We start from the raw sequence: 16,108 nt of genomic DNA, 5'->3' as shown, positions 1-16,108 counted from the left end.
ACTTTTGGAGTACAAATATTAACTACAAAACCCAAATCATTGAAAATTATTTCTCAAGCATAAGCATATGAACGTATTAGGGGTGGCCATGGATCGAATCTGATTGGATTAGTCATCAACGTAATTTGATCCTCCTAACGAATTGAAAAAATTCGAATCCATCACCGATCCGTTGAGTGGCGGATTCGATCGGTCTAGATCTATGGATCGAGATTTTTTCTAAATAGTTCAACATTATTTATTTTTTAACCATAACCCAATGGATAAAATTTAAATTTATTAGCATTATTTCATATATTTAAATGATCATTAACTAATAGTACATTCTTAAAGTCCATTAAATGAACATCAACTTATTAAATTAAAGTCCATTAGATCATCAAGAAATTAAATTAACTAATGGGCGGTACTATTCACGCAACACTCACCGACTGTCATGCGTGGCCGTGAACGTGGCAATTTTTTTTTCTTCTTTTTGTCGAACCGATGCCCCTTCTCTCTTCCTCCCTCTTTCTTTCTCTAACAATTTGCGATGAACCTAATATTCCACGACCACCGATGAACCCATTTTCTCCGTCAAAACCATCTTTATCTCTCCATAAACTCTCTCTCTCTCAAAACCAGTACCTGAAACAAAGACCCATTTTCATTGTCACAAAAAAAAAAAATAATAATAAAATAAAAATTACAAAGACCCATTTAGTTTCTCAAACAGTTGATGAAATTAGGGTGATCGATCTAGGAGAAAGAGTTGCTTGAACCTCACTTCCAACAACCAAAAAATCTGATTATTCTTCATCTAATGAGTAGTGAAAAACAACTACCTTTTCCTAGCAGCATTACAAAGTAAATCCACTCAGTACTCACCTCATAAGGTGGGTGGTATGCTCGCTGATGTCCTTGTCTTTCATATGTCATTTCTTGTGCTTTAATAGGCCTGTCTCCTTGTTTTCAAAGTTGGCACGATAACTATTAGAGAGGGGATTCGGAGTGGAGTCTGAATAGCAAAGAAGAACGGCAAGTCAAAGTCACATGGTTCTTATACGTGAAGATCAAAATTCATGGAACTTTAGTCATTTAGTGGATAATTGTCAAAATAAGGTGTTATTTGCAAATCTAGTCTCACTCACTCACGCGCATCTTTCTCACTGCCGCTTCATTCCCATGGAAGCCAATCCCCGTGTTTCCCAATGAACCCATCTGAACTTCCTATAACAAACCCACAAAAAAAATAACTCAAACCCATAAACCATATGCATATGTGTGTAGGGTATGCATATGTGTATGGTAGGCGGCTATTAGAGTGAGAGAGGGGAGAGAGAATAAAGAGGCGGCCCAGTTGGAAAAACAAAAAGATGGACCAGTCGCCGGCAGTGACCAATTCCGATGAACCCATCTGAGCAAGAGAGGAAAGTATTGTGTGCGAATAGCACCGTCGATTCCTCGGGCCGCCCCTACTCTTCCTCCAGACCATCCGTTGGCAGAGAGCTGAGAGGATTGAAAGTGAGATGAGAGAGTAAAGCTGAGATGAAGAAAGGGAAAACAACCTCGCCAATTGGACCAATCTAGTATTGACACATGCTGTCGATTTTTTCCCGGGTGAATATTAGTCGTCAAAATTAGCATTTTTCTTAATTAATACATTTTTTAAATATATATATATATATATATCTCACAGATCGGATTAGATGGGACTTATGGATCAGATCGAATTTTTAACAGTCTAATCCGTGATCTGATCCGTGAGTTACAAATTTGATTTTTTTGAGTTCGTTATCGATCCGTGGGTGTAACAATCTGATCCGATTGAACCGGATCGGATCGGATTCGCAGATTCATGAATTATTTGCTCACCTCTAGTACGTATGTATTTTAATTAATTAACAAGCCCACTTAAATTTTATTCTTCACAGGATTACTTGAGCACGTGCGTGGCCTTACAAGACCTTTCAATTAGACCTATCAATGAATCAGATACGGACTGGATCATGGTTGATCCGATCCTAATCCGATAAGTATGACATATTATCCGATCCAATAATACGACGGATTTTCAATTGACGAATCCATATCCGATACATATTTAATCGAATGTCTAATCAGATAATCCAATTTGATTAAATTACACACTTTTGCACAAATCGATCAATTAGGGCCAACAAATTCCTCATTCTACTCAAAAACCAAAACAAAATCTCAAGTTCACTAACAATATGTTTAAAAGAAATTATTTGAAGGTAGAACAAAGAGTATTACAATTTTTTTGTACGAGTGAAAGAATATCACTTGATTTTGTATTGTTTGTTAAAGAAATAAAATCATAATAAAAAGTGGGAAGAATAAGATGATGATAAGGAGAGAGAAAAAAGAAAAAAGAAAATGAAATAACTACTCACTGAACAAGGTTCCGACTGATTAAGTTTTGAAAGAAAGAAAATTAGGTTAGTGGAAAAGAAGAGAAGGAAAATGAGAGATTAGAGAATGCCCCTACCACACTCCAACTTGGTAGTTTCCACCGCCTGTCCAGGGTTAAGCCTTGGGATTTGACGGCTGACTTAAAAAGCCACCTACAGACGCTTTACACCCAATCATTCCGAATAATGCTTGCATCCTCTGTATTATCGCGACTGCTAGCATGGAGTTAGCCGATGCTTATTCCCCAGATACCGTCGTTACTTCTTCTCCGGAAAAAGAAGTTCACAACTTGTGGGCCTTTTACCTCCATGCGGCATTAATCCGTACAAACAAAATGCTCAATGAACAGTATTCGAAATTACTTTCTCTGTCTCAAAATAAGTATTTATTTTCGTGAATCTAACATTTTAAGAGAATATATTCTCTTAAAATGTTAGATTCACGAAAATAAATACTTATTTTGAGACAGAGAAAGTAATTTCGATTATCAAATTTATCAATGAAAGTAAGTTAAATTGTTAATATTATAAAAAATAAAAAATAAAATAGTGCATTGACTTTTCAAATAGAACACTTATTTTGCAATGGATAAAAATGAAATAGTAAACATTTTGGGGATAAGTTAATACAAAATTAAATTATCTCTATATATACATATTTTAAATAATATGATTTAAATAATTATTTCATAAGTTAATAAAGTCAAATTTGTTAATCTTGTTATACATGGGAGCATTTTTAGAATTTCAAAGTTAATTGGAGTAAAGAGCCAATTAATAATATAATGGGTCAAACTAATTTTATACAGAGTACAAACTTATTTTTTTTAATATTTTATATATTAAAAGATTATATAGAATAGGGTAAAGTGCAAAAAACCCTCCTGAACTATGGGGTTTTTGCAACTAACCCTCCGAAACTACAAGAAACCCCCCTGAACTTTTAATTTGTTGCAATTTGCCCACTCAGGCCACCGAAAAGGAAAAAGACAGAACTACCCTTCCAATATTCTTATAATATCAAATTAACCAATAATGGCTGATATTTATGTATTTTATAATTAATATATAATGGCTTCATATATTTTATAATTAATATATAATGGCTTCTAATTGTGCTTTGGCTTCCTCAAATTTGGCGTCTAATCTAGCTCTGGTGAGCTCTCTTCGCGACATTGCCGGCAAACCAACCTTACTCAAAGACCCACATGACTCATAGACCCAATCAGCAAGATAATCAAGTGCATAATCAATCTGGGTCTTGCTTATGGTGGTGGTCGTGCTGCGAAACAGAGGAAGGCTAAACCAGATGAGGCATAGAAATTGACGAAATTGGTGAAAGTGGTGAAATGGGTTTCGGAAAATGATGGCCGAGCTTCTTCATAACAGCCTATCATCGGAATCAGCCATCTCCACCGGCCGAGCACATTGCCGTCCGTGTTCTGAGCACCGCCATAACCTTACCGCTAAGCTTCGCCTCATCCGCTGACCTCTCCAAACCCTAACCTCAGTGGGTCTGGCTGATTTCTCTACAGCCAAACTCATCACAGCCAAGCGACCTCTCCAAACCCTAACCTCAGTGGGTCTCACCGATTTCTCCACAGCCTAAACTCGTTAAAGCCAAGCGACATCTCCAAACCCTAACCTTAGTAGGTCTTGCCGGAATTTGTTTGACCGGTAAGTTCAGTTACAGCGCCGCCAACCTTTTTGTTCATCGCCGGTGAGGTTCATTCCGAGTCACATGTGCTCATCGTTGAATCTTTGCTTCCTCGCCATTTCTAGCTCGCCGTAAGCCCTTTTTACTGCCTTATTGGGCATCCTCACGATCTCGCTGACATTTTCGTCGTCACTGTGGTCGTCGGTCCATTTTTGGTGGCTCATTCATGCCGTCCTCTCCACTGTGCTAACTGGAGTCATTTCGTCAAGCTCGCTGCCATTGTCGGCCACACCTAGCTTGTGTGTTCATCGGTAAATTCTTGTGCCACTATCCTCTATCCTCGTTGGCGCCGTTTCTGGGTTTGTCAGTAGCACAATGGGAAATTTGGTTAAAAGCCGTGTTTGGCTTTGTTGCTAATTTTAAGGGTATTCTTGTCCTTTCATGCTTATAAGGGCAGTATGGTCTTTTAAAATATTTTAACAAATTTTAACGTTCAATTCTCACCGAATCTTGGCCGGATGGGGTGATCTGCAATTTTTTTGCATAATTTAGGGGGTTTTTTGCAATTTTAGTAGTTCAGGGAATTAGTTGCAAATTTCTTCAAAGTTTAGAGGGGTTTTTTGCACTTTACCCATTAATGCCTAGCATGGTTATCAAAATCGCGATTCTGAGTCGTAGAATCGCACGATTCTACGACTCAGAACTCAAAATCGAGTCAAATCGCAGCAGAATCGTTTAAGTGGTAGAATCGGGGGTAAAATCGGTAGAATCGGAGGTAAAATCGTAGAATCGGAGGTAGAATCGTACGAGTCTACACGATTCTACCGATTCTATAAAATTGGTTGTTTGGGCCTTCAATTTTGGGCTTTTTTTTTTTATTTTTTTGTTGGTTTGGTTACAAAATAAAAGAGGTCTGGCCCAAGTATAGTATACAAAGTTAAATATTTATTCTATAAAATATAAATTATTTTTCATTAGTAGCAAAAAAAGATATATATATATATATGTATATATATATATATATGTATATATATCAATTATTTTTACCATGCATGTGGATGTTCCATAATATATTTTTGTGTTTAATTATAAAAAATTAAAATGATCAATTATATCTTAAGGATGCATACTCGTGACTAACAGGTTTAGACAAATTTTAGTTTCATGATCAATATTTTCATTTGACTAATTTTTTTTTTTTGAAGGCTTATCATATATATTAAAAATTAAAAATAATTTAAAAACTTAAAAGACTTGCCGGATATGTCAGCCAAGGTATAATCTTGTAGTCTAAACTGATAATATAATGAGATCGAGTTAACACGTGGTTCTTTAATTTTGTTGTGCTAACTCTTGATTAATTTCATACTTGTGACTAATAAGGTCACATATATCGTAACACTTGGATTGGTGGACAAAAAGGTCTTTTTATTTCTTCACTTTTTGAAGGAAAAAAAAAAAAAAAGAAGTTAGTCACTTTTTGGAGATGGATGAGTAAAGATTTGAGATTTGTAAACTCATATTATTTTGAACTACATTCTCTTTTATTTATATTCGGACTTTAAAATATTGTTAGGATTTGAGATTTGTGAACTCATGTATATATAATATTATGTGTTTTGGCCTCATTTTTGTTATATTTTATGGATCTTATTATTTAAGAAGTTAGTTTCAATTATTTTTTCACAATTTGATAGAATCTTACGATTTACAATCCGATTCTACGATTCCGATTCTACAGAGCCCAAAACGATTTTGTGTAGAATCCCGATTTTAACAACCTTAATGCCTAGTAATTCAATTGATTAATATTTTCGATGAACTCTCTAGTGTTAAATTTAAACTTTCTGTGTCTACTAAATTTAACTACCAAATCTAATAAAATTCTCATTGAGACTTCCTTGCTTCGGAGGGTTACTCATGTTTCCCCTCGTGCCACGCACGTGCAACATATCCAAAACTCGACACGTGTAAAGTTCTTTCGACCAGCGTCACGTGATCCTGTCTCCTGCATTAAAGGTCAGCCTCACATCTTTTTCAAAGAAATTTCACTACTTTCTCTCTCTACAGAAATTCTGCCCCCCCTCCCCCTTCCTTCGCCCTCAAGCTATCCGCTTCTTGTGATCCTTCTCTTGCTTCAGACAACAAATTCGAAGTAATTCAGCATTGACATTCTTCGGATCTTTGAATTTCTTCTGGTCTCTCAGGTGAGCATCATACCTCGAACAGAGTCAACTCTATATTTTTCAATTAGCCAGAATTTTTTTCCATCTTGATCATCTAGTTCTCTAAAAAATGTCTGATTCTGATGAATTTTTTTATTTCTTTCTTTTTTGGGGCATAAAGTTTCTTTCTTTTCTGGTTCGTGTGTTGAATTTCGGAATTATTGAGTGGAATTGTTTTGTTGATTTGGGGTTTGATGGTTTGTGTTGTAGTTGTAGCTGTGAAGGTGAATTTTTGGGCTCTTTTCGGGTAAATTAGCGTACTTCTTAAAAGGGTTTTGTTGATTCAAAAACTTGGAGGTCAAGGTCTCATGAGAATTGTTAGGGTAATGCACAGATCGATTCGCGAGAATGGCAAGAGCAAATCACTCAGTCGAGGGATTGCTCCTAAGGCAAGGACACGGAACAAATTGAAAACTAGGGTTTTTTACCTCTGAACTTGGCTTCTTTGAGAAGAATTTGGGCTAGGGTTTCAAGTTGAAGAAGAGGAAAGATGACCCGAATTTTGGTTCAGCGAGGTTCTGCTGGCTCATCCACCAACCCGAACAGGTCTTCATTGCTACCTGGTTCTTCTTCGGCTCAGTCCCAGCCTCAGGTCTCTACTACTCTGGTTGCATCAGCTGTGAAAGATGAGGAATTGGGAGTGGAAGTGCAAGAGCAAGTTGTGGATGATCTTCCGGAGTTTTTTTGTTATGGTGCTGAAAATAATGCAGCAAAGACTGGTGATGTTTTACCTGAAGCCTTGCAGAATGATCGGAATGATGATGATGATGCTGGTAGTGAGGAAGGTGGTACATCTGATTTTTTGGGTTCAGGTGATTTAGTGGAACAGTTGGGTAATTTGCAAATCACAGAACAATTTCAGGACCAAAATGAGGGATTGAGGGGTGGTTCATCACAGATGGGTTGTGGAAATTCATATCCCCCGATACCGCCTCCTCTCCCACCTCGGAAACCTTCTTCAGAAAATTCAAATTCAAGGAGAGTTGTATCTGGGAGTTTGAATGCTGTGTGGCTTGGATCATCTAGAAGAGCAGCTGCCTGGCCCATTGTTTCAACTAGGAACTCACCAACTGGGTCTCGGCCTTCGTCTCCCGGGTCTCACTGTGAGAGTGAGGGTTACAATAGTGCTGACGAGCAGAGTCCTTCCTTTGGTTCCTCCTATGATGATGCAGTAATTTCTCATCCCAAACCCTTGAACTCGCATTTTATTAAATTTTTGTTCACTTTACCATATTTTCAGTCTGCATGGAATTGTTTGGAATTTGATTTGTCTCTCTCTATTGGTTGATGGCTATGATTAGTTCACTAGCTTGCTAAATATTATATGTAATGGTACATATGAGTCATACTCATAACAAGCTACAATCTTTCTTTCTTAAGGGAAAAAGAAGAAGAAAAACTCTTAATTGCATCATTCATTCAGTTGCAATTACATTGATTTTATTATTGTCATATTATTTTTATTGCTTTTATTTTTTACATAATCTTAAATAATTACATTTCTGATAAAGCTACAGTATCTGCAATGTGAAGATCCAAATTCTCTCCATTTTGACTCCAATTAATGTTTATCTATCATAAGAAGATCGAAATTCTTGTTTGGGCTAGCTTGTTAAAGAATCTTATATGGGTAACTTGTTAATACTTGCATGGTTCTTTATTTTGCAAAACAATGTAGTCCTTGTGATCTCATCTCGTGTGGAAGTCTCAAACCAAACCTTAATGTTTTTATTTTTGCCATCCTATTGCCTTCATCAAATTCAGTATTGTGAAATTGATTTGTTCCGTGTTTCAGGAGAGAGAACGCCAGTTTGAAAATGATATAAAACGGACAAAAGGTCTGGATGTCAAACGAATGCTGCAAGATGGAAACTGCCTTTTTCGTGCAGTTGCAGATCAGGTGTATGGGGATTCTGAGGCCTATGATCTGATTAGACAAATGTGTATGGATTATATGGTATGCATATTCTTCTGTGAACACTCATTGTTTGAATCTGTATCCTTAATCTTTATAATTTTGTAGGGTAAGATCTCTTTTTGGAACTTTATAGGTCCTGTGCATTCAGTCAGTCTAAGGGATGCAACCCTTTAGCCTGTTGCTTTGCATATAACTTGATTCACCCCTGCAAAAGGAGCATGCTAGTTTGTTTTGGAACTTCACCACCCCCCACCCCACCCCACCCCACCACCCCACACCCGAGGAAAAGATAATAAGTATTAAAACAAAAAGTTGTGAAGGACCATGGATTTGTTTCATCTTCAGGACATGATTGATAATGTGCCATCTTGTGGGAAAATCTAGAGTATATTTCCTTGGACCATTCTTCATTAGGAAAGTAAGAATGATTTGTGGTAGCTGTTGAACTTCATGATCCATTAACTTTTTTATTGATTGGTTGAGCTGTATTGAATTATCAATAATTGAATTTTCTAATCACCATGATCTTATTATACTGTTATTTTTGGTGTGCCATGTTTTGACATTTTTATTTCCCCAGTAAGTCGGGAAATGTATACATTCTTTATGGTCCCATAAAACACACTAAAACCACAACTTAGTTCAAGGGGAATATAAATGCCTTCCAAATAGTTGGGATATTATGTTACCTCGTTTAGTTAGTCAATTGTGACCCTTCATCTGGTATTTTAGTGCATACTTGTAATACACTTTTATTGTTAAAGAATGTTCCAATTTTTCATGCGAATTATGCCCATAATGCCTAGAACAACTGAACCTCCCTAGCTCAGATGATACTATTTGAGTCCGTGTACTGTGATTTGTTGAGCTAAGAATGTTTTCTTTCAAGCCCTCAAGTAGAGCTAAAATTTTCAAATTCATATTGGGGCTAGGTTACCTAGAGAACAACCACCAACATTATACTTGATTCTACCTAAAGGTGCCAGACTTTGGAATAAACAAACCGAGGGCCAATTATCCACAGTAAAAGTTGGAGTCGTCCCATGAATTCTCAAGTCACTAAGATCCTACATAGAAGCTAAAAGGAAATTCAAGTTATAAGCATACTTTTTAATGATTTCATTCATCTCTCTTGAACCAAATCACCTAAATGACCCATGTACTGCACAAAATGGAACTAGACATAAAATTTGGTTCTTCCACATAAATACCCATCCATTTTGGGGTAACATAGGGCCAGATATCATGGGAATATAAAGTGGGAGTAGCATGTTAGTTTGAAAGTATAGTTGGTAAATGCTCATATTAATGGGTCACCTATGCGCATATATAAAAATAAATAATAAAAAAAATCCTCTGCTTAAACCCTCCCCCCCTCCCTTTATAAGCGGAACCATATAATGTGTGTGTGTGTGTGTGTATAGAACGCACATTTTTTTGTATTACACTTATTCAAAAAATTTAGTCGCAATTCTTTTTTTTAAGAGATTTCTATTTTCCAGACTCACCTTATATGAAAAATAATTGATTCTCCAAGTACTCTGTAACTGCTACAAGAATTAGTGAGCGTCCCAAATCTCTTATGCTCACCCCCTGACAGCAAAGCCCATATCTTTTAGTAATGTTCATATTACTTCTATATCCTTCAACCACTCATTACTCTTATGAGTTTTAGGCATTCACATTTCAAGATATCTTTGAAATTTTGTCTGCGACTTTTGTGCATGTAGTGGGATTACTCATGTGGCATTCTTTTTAAGGTGTGTGGACGGAGGAGGTTTAGATCTGTATTTTAATTCTAGAAGCTCTTTTTATCACCAAGTTTTCCATACCAATTGACCATTTCATAGTGGGCGTACTTTATAATTCAAGTTTGATTATTGACTTGCTGAATGACAATCATGGTACCCTTGGCGCTCTTTTAGATTTCAATTTCTTAAACTTTTTTTTCTAGGTAGTGAAAATACTATTAATCTTTGTAGTAAACTGGACGGTTGTTATTCAATGTGATGCCTTCCCCAGACTATCTCACTCTCTCTCCCGCTCTTGTATGCATGTGTTCTCACTTCTGGTTTCTTGCTTACTACCTTAATGGAATTCTTTTGTTCAAAATAAGTTCTCAAGTTACAGTAGTGTTTTTTTTTAATCATATTTGGTTTGCTTGCTTGCACATCATCCTATAAGCTCGTCATTTGTAAGGCATGTCTAGTCCTTGGAAATTTTGGTGGTTCTATGTCATAATTTTGTGGATGTGCCATTTTAGTATTATTGGACCTTCCATCCTGTTGTGAAACCATTTTTCTTGAATTTCTGTGCTTCGAAAACTAATAGTTTCATGGTGAAGCATAAATAATAGCTATTTGTTTTTGTTAATACAGGAGCGGGAGAGAGACCACTTCTCTCAATTTATAACAGAAGGTTTCACATCCTATTGCAAGAGGAAGAGAAGGGATAAGGTATGTGATATTGTAATTTTGGTGTGCTGTTGTTTCCTTCTATGTGGTACTTCTGTATCTCAGTGACTCGGTCATGTCGTAATGATCTCAGCCAAGTCCGAGTCCGAGTCCGTTACTCACTGATATATTGGTGAGAATCAGAATCACCCGGAGTCCCTAGATACTTGGGAGTCTGCACATCTGATGATATACGAGGTCAATAAAAGTTCATGGTTGTGATAACGGATTCCAGTATGCTACGCCCAATACTGACTCGCATCCACTACACCGCTCCCGCATCTTTCATTAATGAAATGCCTAAGCGTTTGCTAATTGACTTCAGTGGAGAGCTTATTGGATTCATTATGCATATTTATCAATTTAAAATCTGTCCTACATTTTGTTTCAATTCACCTGATGGCATTAATTTATTTTTATGGCAACTAGCACTTAAAATAGTACCATAGTTTACTTCTTGTTGAATGTTAATATTCCATATTCTCGGCTGAGTTTTCTTTATAAGAACTTTTGTTTTGGGGGCCAAACTAGCTTTATGTACTTGGAATTTTAGAAGTTAACTGTAAAGTATTTTTATTAGCATATGCGGTGTATTAATAATATATTATAACGGGCTTTTATTTTTCTATTCAGGTTTTGGTTTGTTTGAACTGGATTAAAGGGCCCAAGTTGAAATATTTTACAAGCTTGGGGGTGGGGGCCACTTAATTACTCTATAGACGTGGGTTTGGTGGCCAACAGATATATATTTTTTTCTCAAACTCACTACAAAGAAAGGGCCATTACTAAAACACTTTGAATTTATTCTGCCCCTGTAGACTGACACGCTGTTATTCATGTGCTATTGTAAAGTTCAGTTTTAAATTTGTGCCATTGGCTCGTGGCAATATTTTTGTAGAATACTAATTTGGCCATTCTTCTACACAGATGAGTTTAAATGATGACCAATTTGGACAAATGATAAATATACATATTTATCAAAAAAAAAATTGGACAATGATGAATATACTGCATAAATTAGTTTTGTTGCAAGTACAATTGTCCAAGATGTAGCATGCTAATGATGCTGCTAGTAAATGGTTGTGTGGTTGAGAGAAGAGGGGATTTATAAAGGTTTCTTAAAGCATCAATCATCAAATTGCTGGACCTCAAAGTTTGTTTTGGGATTAAATTTTATTAAGCTGTTGCTTTGTGATGGTCCAAAGCAGATAAAAGATGTGGCATTTCACAGTTCTGTTATTGTATGAATTACAGCTAGACAGAAGAATCCCAAAGACAAGCCCCTCCCCCTCTATCTGTTCCTCTCCTCCTTTCTTTAATGGTGTTATGTATTGTTCTTTTCTCTTTTCCTTTACTGTCTTGTTAGTATAACTTTTTTACTGATTTTTTAGCATCAGTCTTTACATGGAAGATTTGTGCTTGTTTCTTATTTTTGTTTTTTGTTACTTGTCTTAGAGCCCATTAGTAATTTGACCTGGCTTGTGTTTGATATCATGTTTCTTGTCCTTGAAATCATGATTTATTTATTTATAAATCTAATTGGTGGCAGGTCTATGGAAACAATGTGGAGATCCAAGCTTTATCTGAGATGTATAATCGGCCTATCCATATTTATTCCTATAGCACAGGTCCTGCTCTAAGTTAGGTTATGGATGCACCTGTAATGAATGAGTTTTTGCTTTCTCACCGTTCTACTGCAGCACTGCTCTCATTTATGAAATCAATGGTTGCAGAACCTATCAACATTTTCCATGGAAGCTATAATACTGACACACCTCCTGTAAGACTAAGTTATCATCATGGGAATCATTATAACTCACTCGTTGACCCGCGACGACTGACAATTGGTGCTGGACTTGGATTTAGCTCTCTACAAGGGGTGAGTTGGTTTCCTATTTATTATCCTTGTCTTGGTTAGTGTTATCTTTACGTGATAACTAAATTTTAAGGAAGAACTGAGCAATAGAAGGTTCAACTTGTATTCCAAAAATTCCTTTTAAGAAAACCTGACATAGCCAGCTGACTCGTCAACAGTGGATCAAACCAACTAGTTTTTTCCAAACTGCCTGCTATGACTACCAGTGGACAGGATTTATTTTGTTTATGCTTATTGGTCTAATGTGTAGTTTAATATTACTGCAGTTATTCTTTATATGATCACTTTTATCTTCTATTCATGATGGTGGACTCAGAATGATATGTTTGTGTTTTTGCTTTATAGAGAAACATTGATAGAGATCAAATCAAGGCTGCGATCAAAGCTCAACAGGACCACCAGATTGATAATGTAAGCATATTGATGGTTATAGAGCATGATCTGGATGAACATATGACTTGGAACACATTTTGAGTTTCTTCCATACATTTCATGATGATAGGCATTTCTAGCTGAGGGACGATTATTCTCAGATCTCGAGCTCACCGAAAAGGAAATGGAACGCATGGTGATGGAAATTTCTCGGGCTGAGTACACTGCTGACAAGTTAAAGCAGCAGCAGTTTGGTCGGAAAGTGGCTACTGCCGGTGCTGAACCATCATCTTCTGGTGCTAGTGAGTGTACTTTTCTTCCATAATATGGGAATTTCACCCTAAAAGAATGGAGATAATTTACAATGTGTGTGTATATAACTATAATTGATTGTTTTGAGAACGTCTCAACATGCAAATGGTTTGGGTTTCCTCTGTGTTTGATTGTAAAATGAGGATTTTGGATTTGTGGTTTTGACCAAGAGTTTGAACTACAAAAACAGGGCCTTCAGGGAGCGAAAGCAAGCTGGAAGGTGGGCGTCCCATCCCGGATAGTGTCCTCAACAGCAGCATGCAGGTGGGGCTGTCAATGGGGTTCAGCTATCTGCAGGTGATCGAGGCTTACAGCATATTTGGGGATGATGTTGATTCTATGGTTTGTTACCTGTTAGAGACTAGCAGTAGCGGTAGCAGTAGACGGAAAGGCAAGGCAACCGAATGAACGCATCCCAAAGATTGAGAAGGTGATTGAGATGGTGTTGGCTGCTTCTTGCTGGCAGTTATAGATTTATGAAACTGGAAGGTGTTGGAACCAAGTGTTATATTAATTTAAATTAGTGAAATGGCTGTGCTAGTTTATGTTTTAGGAATGCCTTTGTAAAGCATAAGGTGGAGCATTTGATATCTTATCCCATTGAGTCTGCTCAATGCAGAGATCAATTTTCTGGTGTGACATGGGAAGTTCTCTAGGAAATACTTCTCTGGCCAGAGGATTTTAGTCAACCTGTTATGAAAAAAAAACAGTTCTTAGTTATTTTGATGCCGAATATAATTAATAAAATCATATAACCCTTCTGGTTTGCAGAACAGTGTCTTTTGATATTTGAGTTTTAGGAAGTGGGAAAGCAATTTTGAGAGTTTAACTGTGAACTTCATTTTAGTTTGCGTTTGGCCGGACATAGGAATGCTTCTTTTTGGTGGGTTGACAGAAAATGACCGATGCCCGTTTAAGAATATGCCTGTTTTGCACTTAGGAAGAAAATACACTTTAAACACAGCAGCTGTTAAAATTCCCACCTACCATTTGGGTCTTCTCCCATCCGTGAAAATAATACTCCTCTCTTCTATGTTGGTTCTGTTCACCTGACTTTCCTCCTTCTGTGGTGGTCTTTGATATTTTGTTTGAGAGTCTGTTGTATGCTTTTTTCTTGTAACTTCTTAGCTACATCTGACGAAGTGATTTAGTTTTATGTATAACTAAGTCAGAGACGGGAGCCACTGATGTAATTTCTGTCTCGATAACACATAATAATAGCTAGTTATGAACCACGCATGAACATTTTCAAATAGTATAATTTGGAGAGCCACATGAAAACAATGTTAACTTCTCCTAGTCACTCTACTCGTAAATTTTAAGAGTGGTACTTGCCTACTACCCGTTTCTTTTCTCATCTGGTCAATTATTTGTGTCCTCAAGATTTGCAGCAATCTCTCTCTCATCTACGGCGCTATCCAACCAATTCGGCAGCAACTCAAGCAGGCAAGATGAGAATAATTGCCCAAATCAAAAATTTGATAAATAATTAAAAGGGTAAATTGCACTTACACCCCTTGAGGTTTAGGTAATGAACGGTCAATACACTTGTTTACATTGACACTATCTAAGGTTTCAAAAGTTTATATACACACCTCCTCTACCCAAGAAAATGACCATTTGACTTGGTCAACAAATAATAAATTACTAATATAACCTTGAAAACTAAGTTTTGAAGAATCAAAATAACCTTCAATTTTCAATCTCTCTCCAATCATGTACCCTCTATCACTACACCACCCACCATCGCTGCCCCCTTCATCCCTTAAGTCTATGTAACTATACACCACCCACCATCGCCGCCCCTTTAATCACATACCATCCCTGTCACCAAACACCACACACCATCGCAAACCAGATAAACCCACCATTACCATCGCCATCACCACCAATAATTAGAACCACCACCGCTACAACCACAGCCGCGCACAAGCACACACACCACCAAGACGAACCCACAACGACCACCGCCACAACCACACTATAACTCACAACCACCATCGCCACACCTATACACACCACCAAGCCGAACCCATTACAACTACCACCGTACCCATACACTACCAAGTCGAACCCAAGACAAACCCACCACAACCACCGCCATAATTGCACCCACACACACCCCCAAGCCGAACTCATTCTCGCTCAAGGTGGGACTCACCCAAATGCTTCAGCGGCGGAGCAAATTGTCGAAGTCACCAACTCCGATTAGGCCAAGATCGCCGAATCCAGCGCCGCCACAACACCTTAACGTCACTAGACAACACCACTGTCGCTTGATGCCATCGATTCTGGCAACTGGGTTGAGTGAACCTGTCGCGACGGTGGTTCATCAAAGGGTAACGACTTCTCTTCGACACGTTGGAGGGGTGTGGTTGCGGCGGTGGGTGTGGCGTTGTGTGGTTGCGAGTTGTTTATTGGTTGCGGCGGTGTGTGTGGCGGTGGTGGGTGTGAGGGATTATAGGGTTAGGGTTAAGGTTATTTTTGTCAATTAACAGGTTTAGGGGTAAATATGACTTTTGAAACCTCAGGGACGTTAATGTAAACTTATGCGTTGACCGTTCGCTGGTGGTGTGAGTGCAATTTATCCATAATTAAATTAAAAATTAGAATTAAGATAAGGATTTGAGAGTGCCAGAAGGTTTCCCGTCTTCACCAAGAAAAAACTAAAACCCAAATCAAAAATTTGATAAATAATTAAGAAACCCATCAAATTAAATTAAAAATTGGAATTTAGATAAGGATTTGAGAGTGCCTGGAAGGTTTCCCTTCCTCACCAATACAAAACCAAAACCCAAATCAGAAATTTGATAAATTTAAATTAAAAATTAGAATTTAGATCAGAATTTGAGAGTGCGAGGAAGGTTTCTCTTCTTGAGTA

At 37.3% G+C, this 16,108-nt stretch overlaps 1 protein-coding gene across 2 annotated transcripts; it reads left to right on the top strand.

The window, feature by feature from the left end:
• The first annotated feature begins 6,128 nt into the window (after positions 1-6,128).
• LOC132306307 (OVARIAN TUMOR DOMAIN-containing deubiquitinating enzyme 6-like) lies at positions 6,129-14,000 on the top strand. 2 transcript variants are annotated; one of them, XM_059803647.1, is made up of 9 exons: positions 6,129-6,278; positions 6,507-7,467; positions 8,092-8,253; positions 10,593-10,670; positions 12,217-12,295; positions 12,401-12,546; positions 12,889-12,954; positions 13,046-13,217; positions 13,418-14,000. In XM_059803647.1, exons 2-9 carry the CDS (start codon positions 6,787-6,789, stop codon positions 13,633-13,635), a joined length of 1,602 nt encoding a protein of 533 aa, XP_059659630.1. In that variant the 5' UTR covers positions 6,129-6,278; positions 6,507-6,786; the 3' UTR covers positions 13,636-14,000. The 2 variants fall into 2 exon arrangements, with proteins under 2 accessions (XP_059659630.1, XP_059659631.1); XM_059803648.1 differs by having other exon boundaries at positions 6,418-7,467.
• Positions 14,001-16,108: the final 2,108 nt, after the last annotated feature.

This window comes from Cornus florida, unplaced genomic scaffold (genome assembly GCF_030987335.1).
Source record: "Cornus florida cultivar Cherokee Brave unplaced genomic scaffold, ASM3098733v1 CherokeeBrave_3.0.0_Hap2_Chr05, whole genome shotgun sequence".
In the NCBI taxonomy this organism is placed as follows: Eukaryota; Viridiplantae; Streptophyta; class Magnoliopsida; order Cornales; family Cornaceae; genus Cornus; species Cornus florida.
The sequence above is the reverse complement of the archived record's forward strand: the minus strand, read 5'-3'. Positions and strand labels throughout refer to the sequence as shown.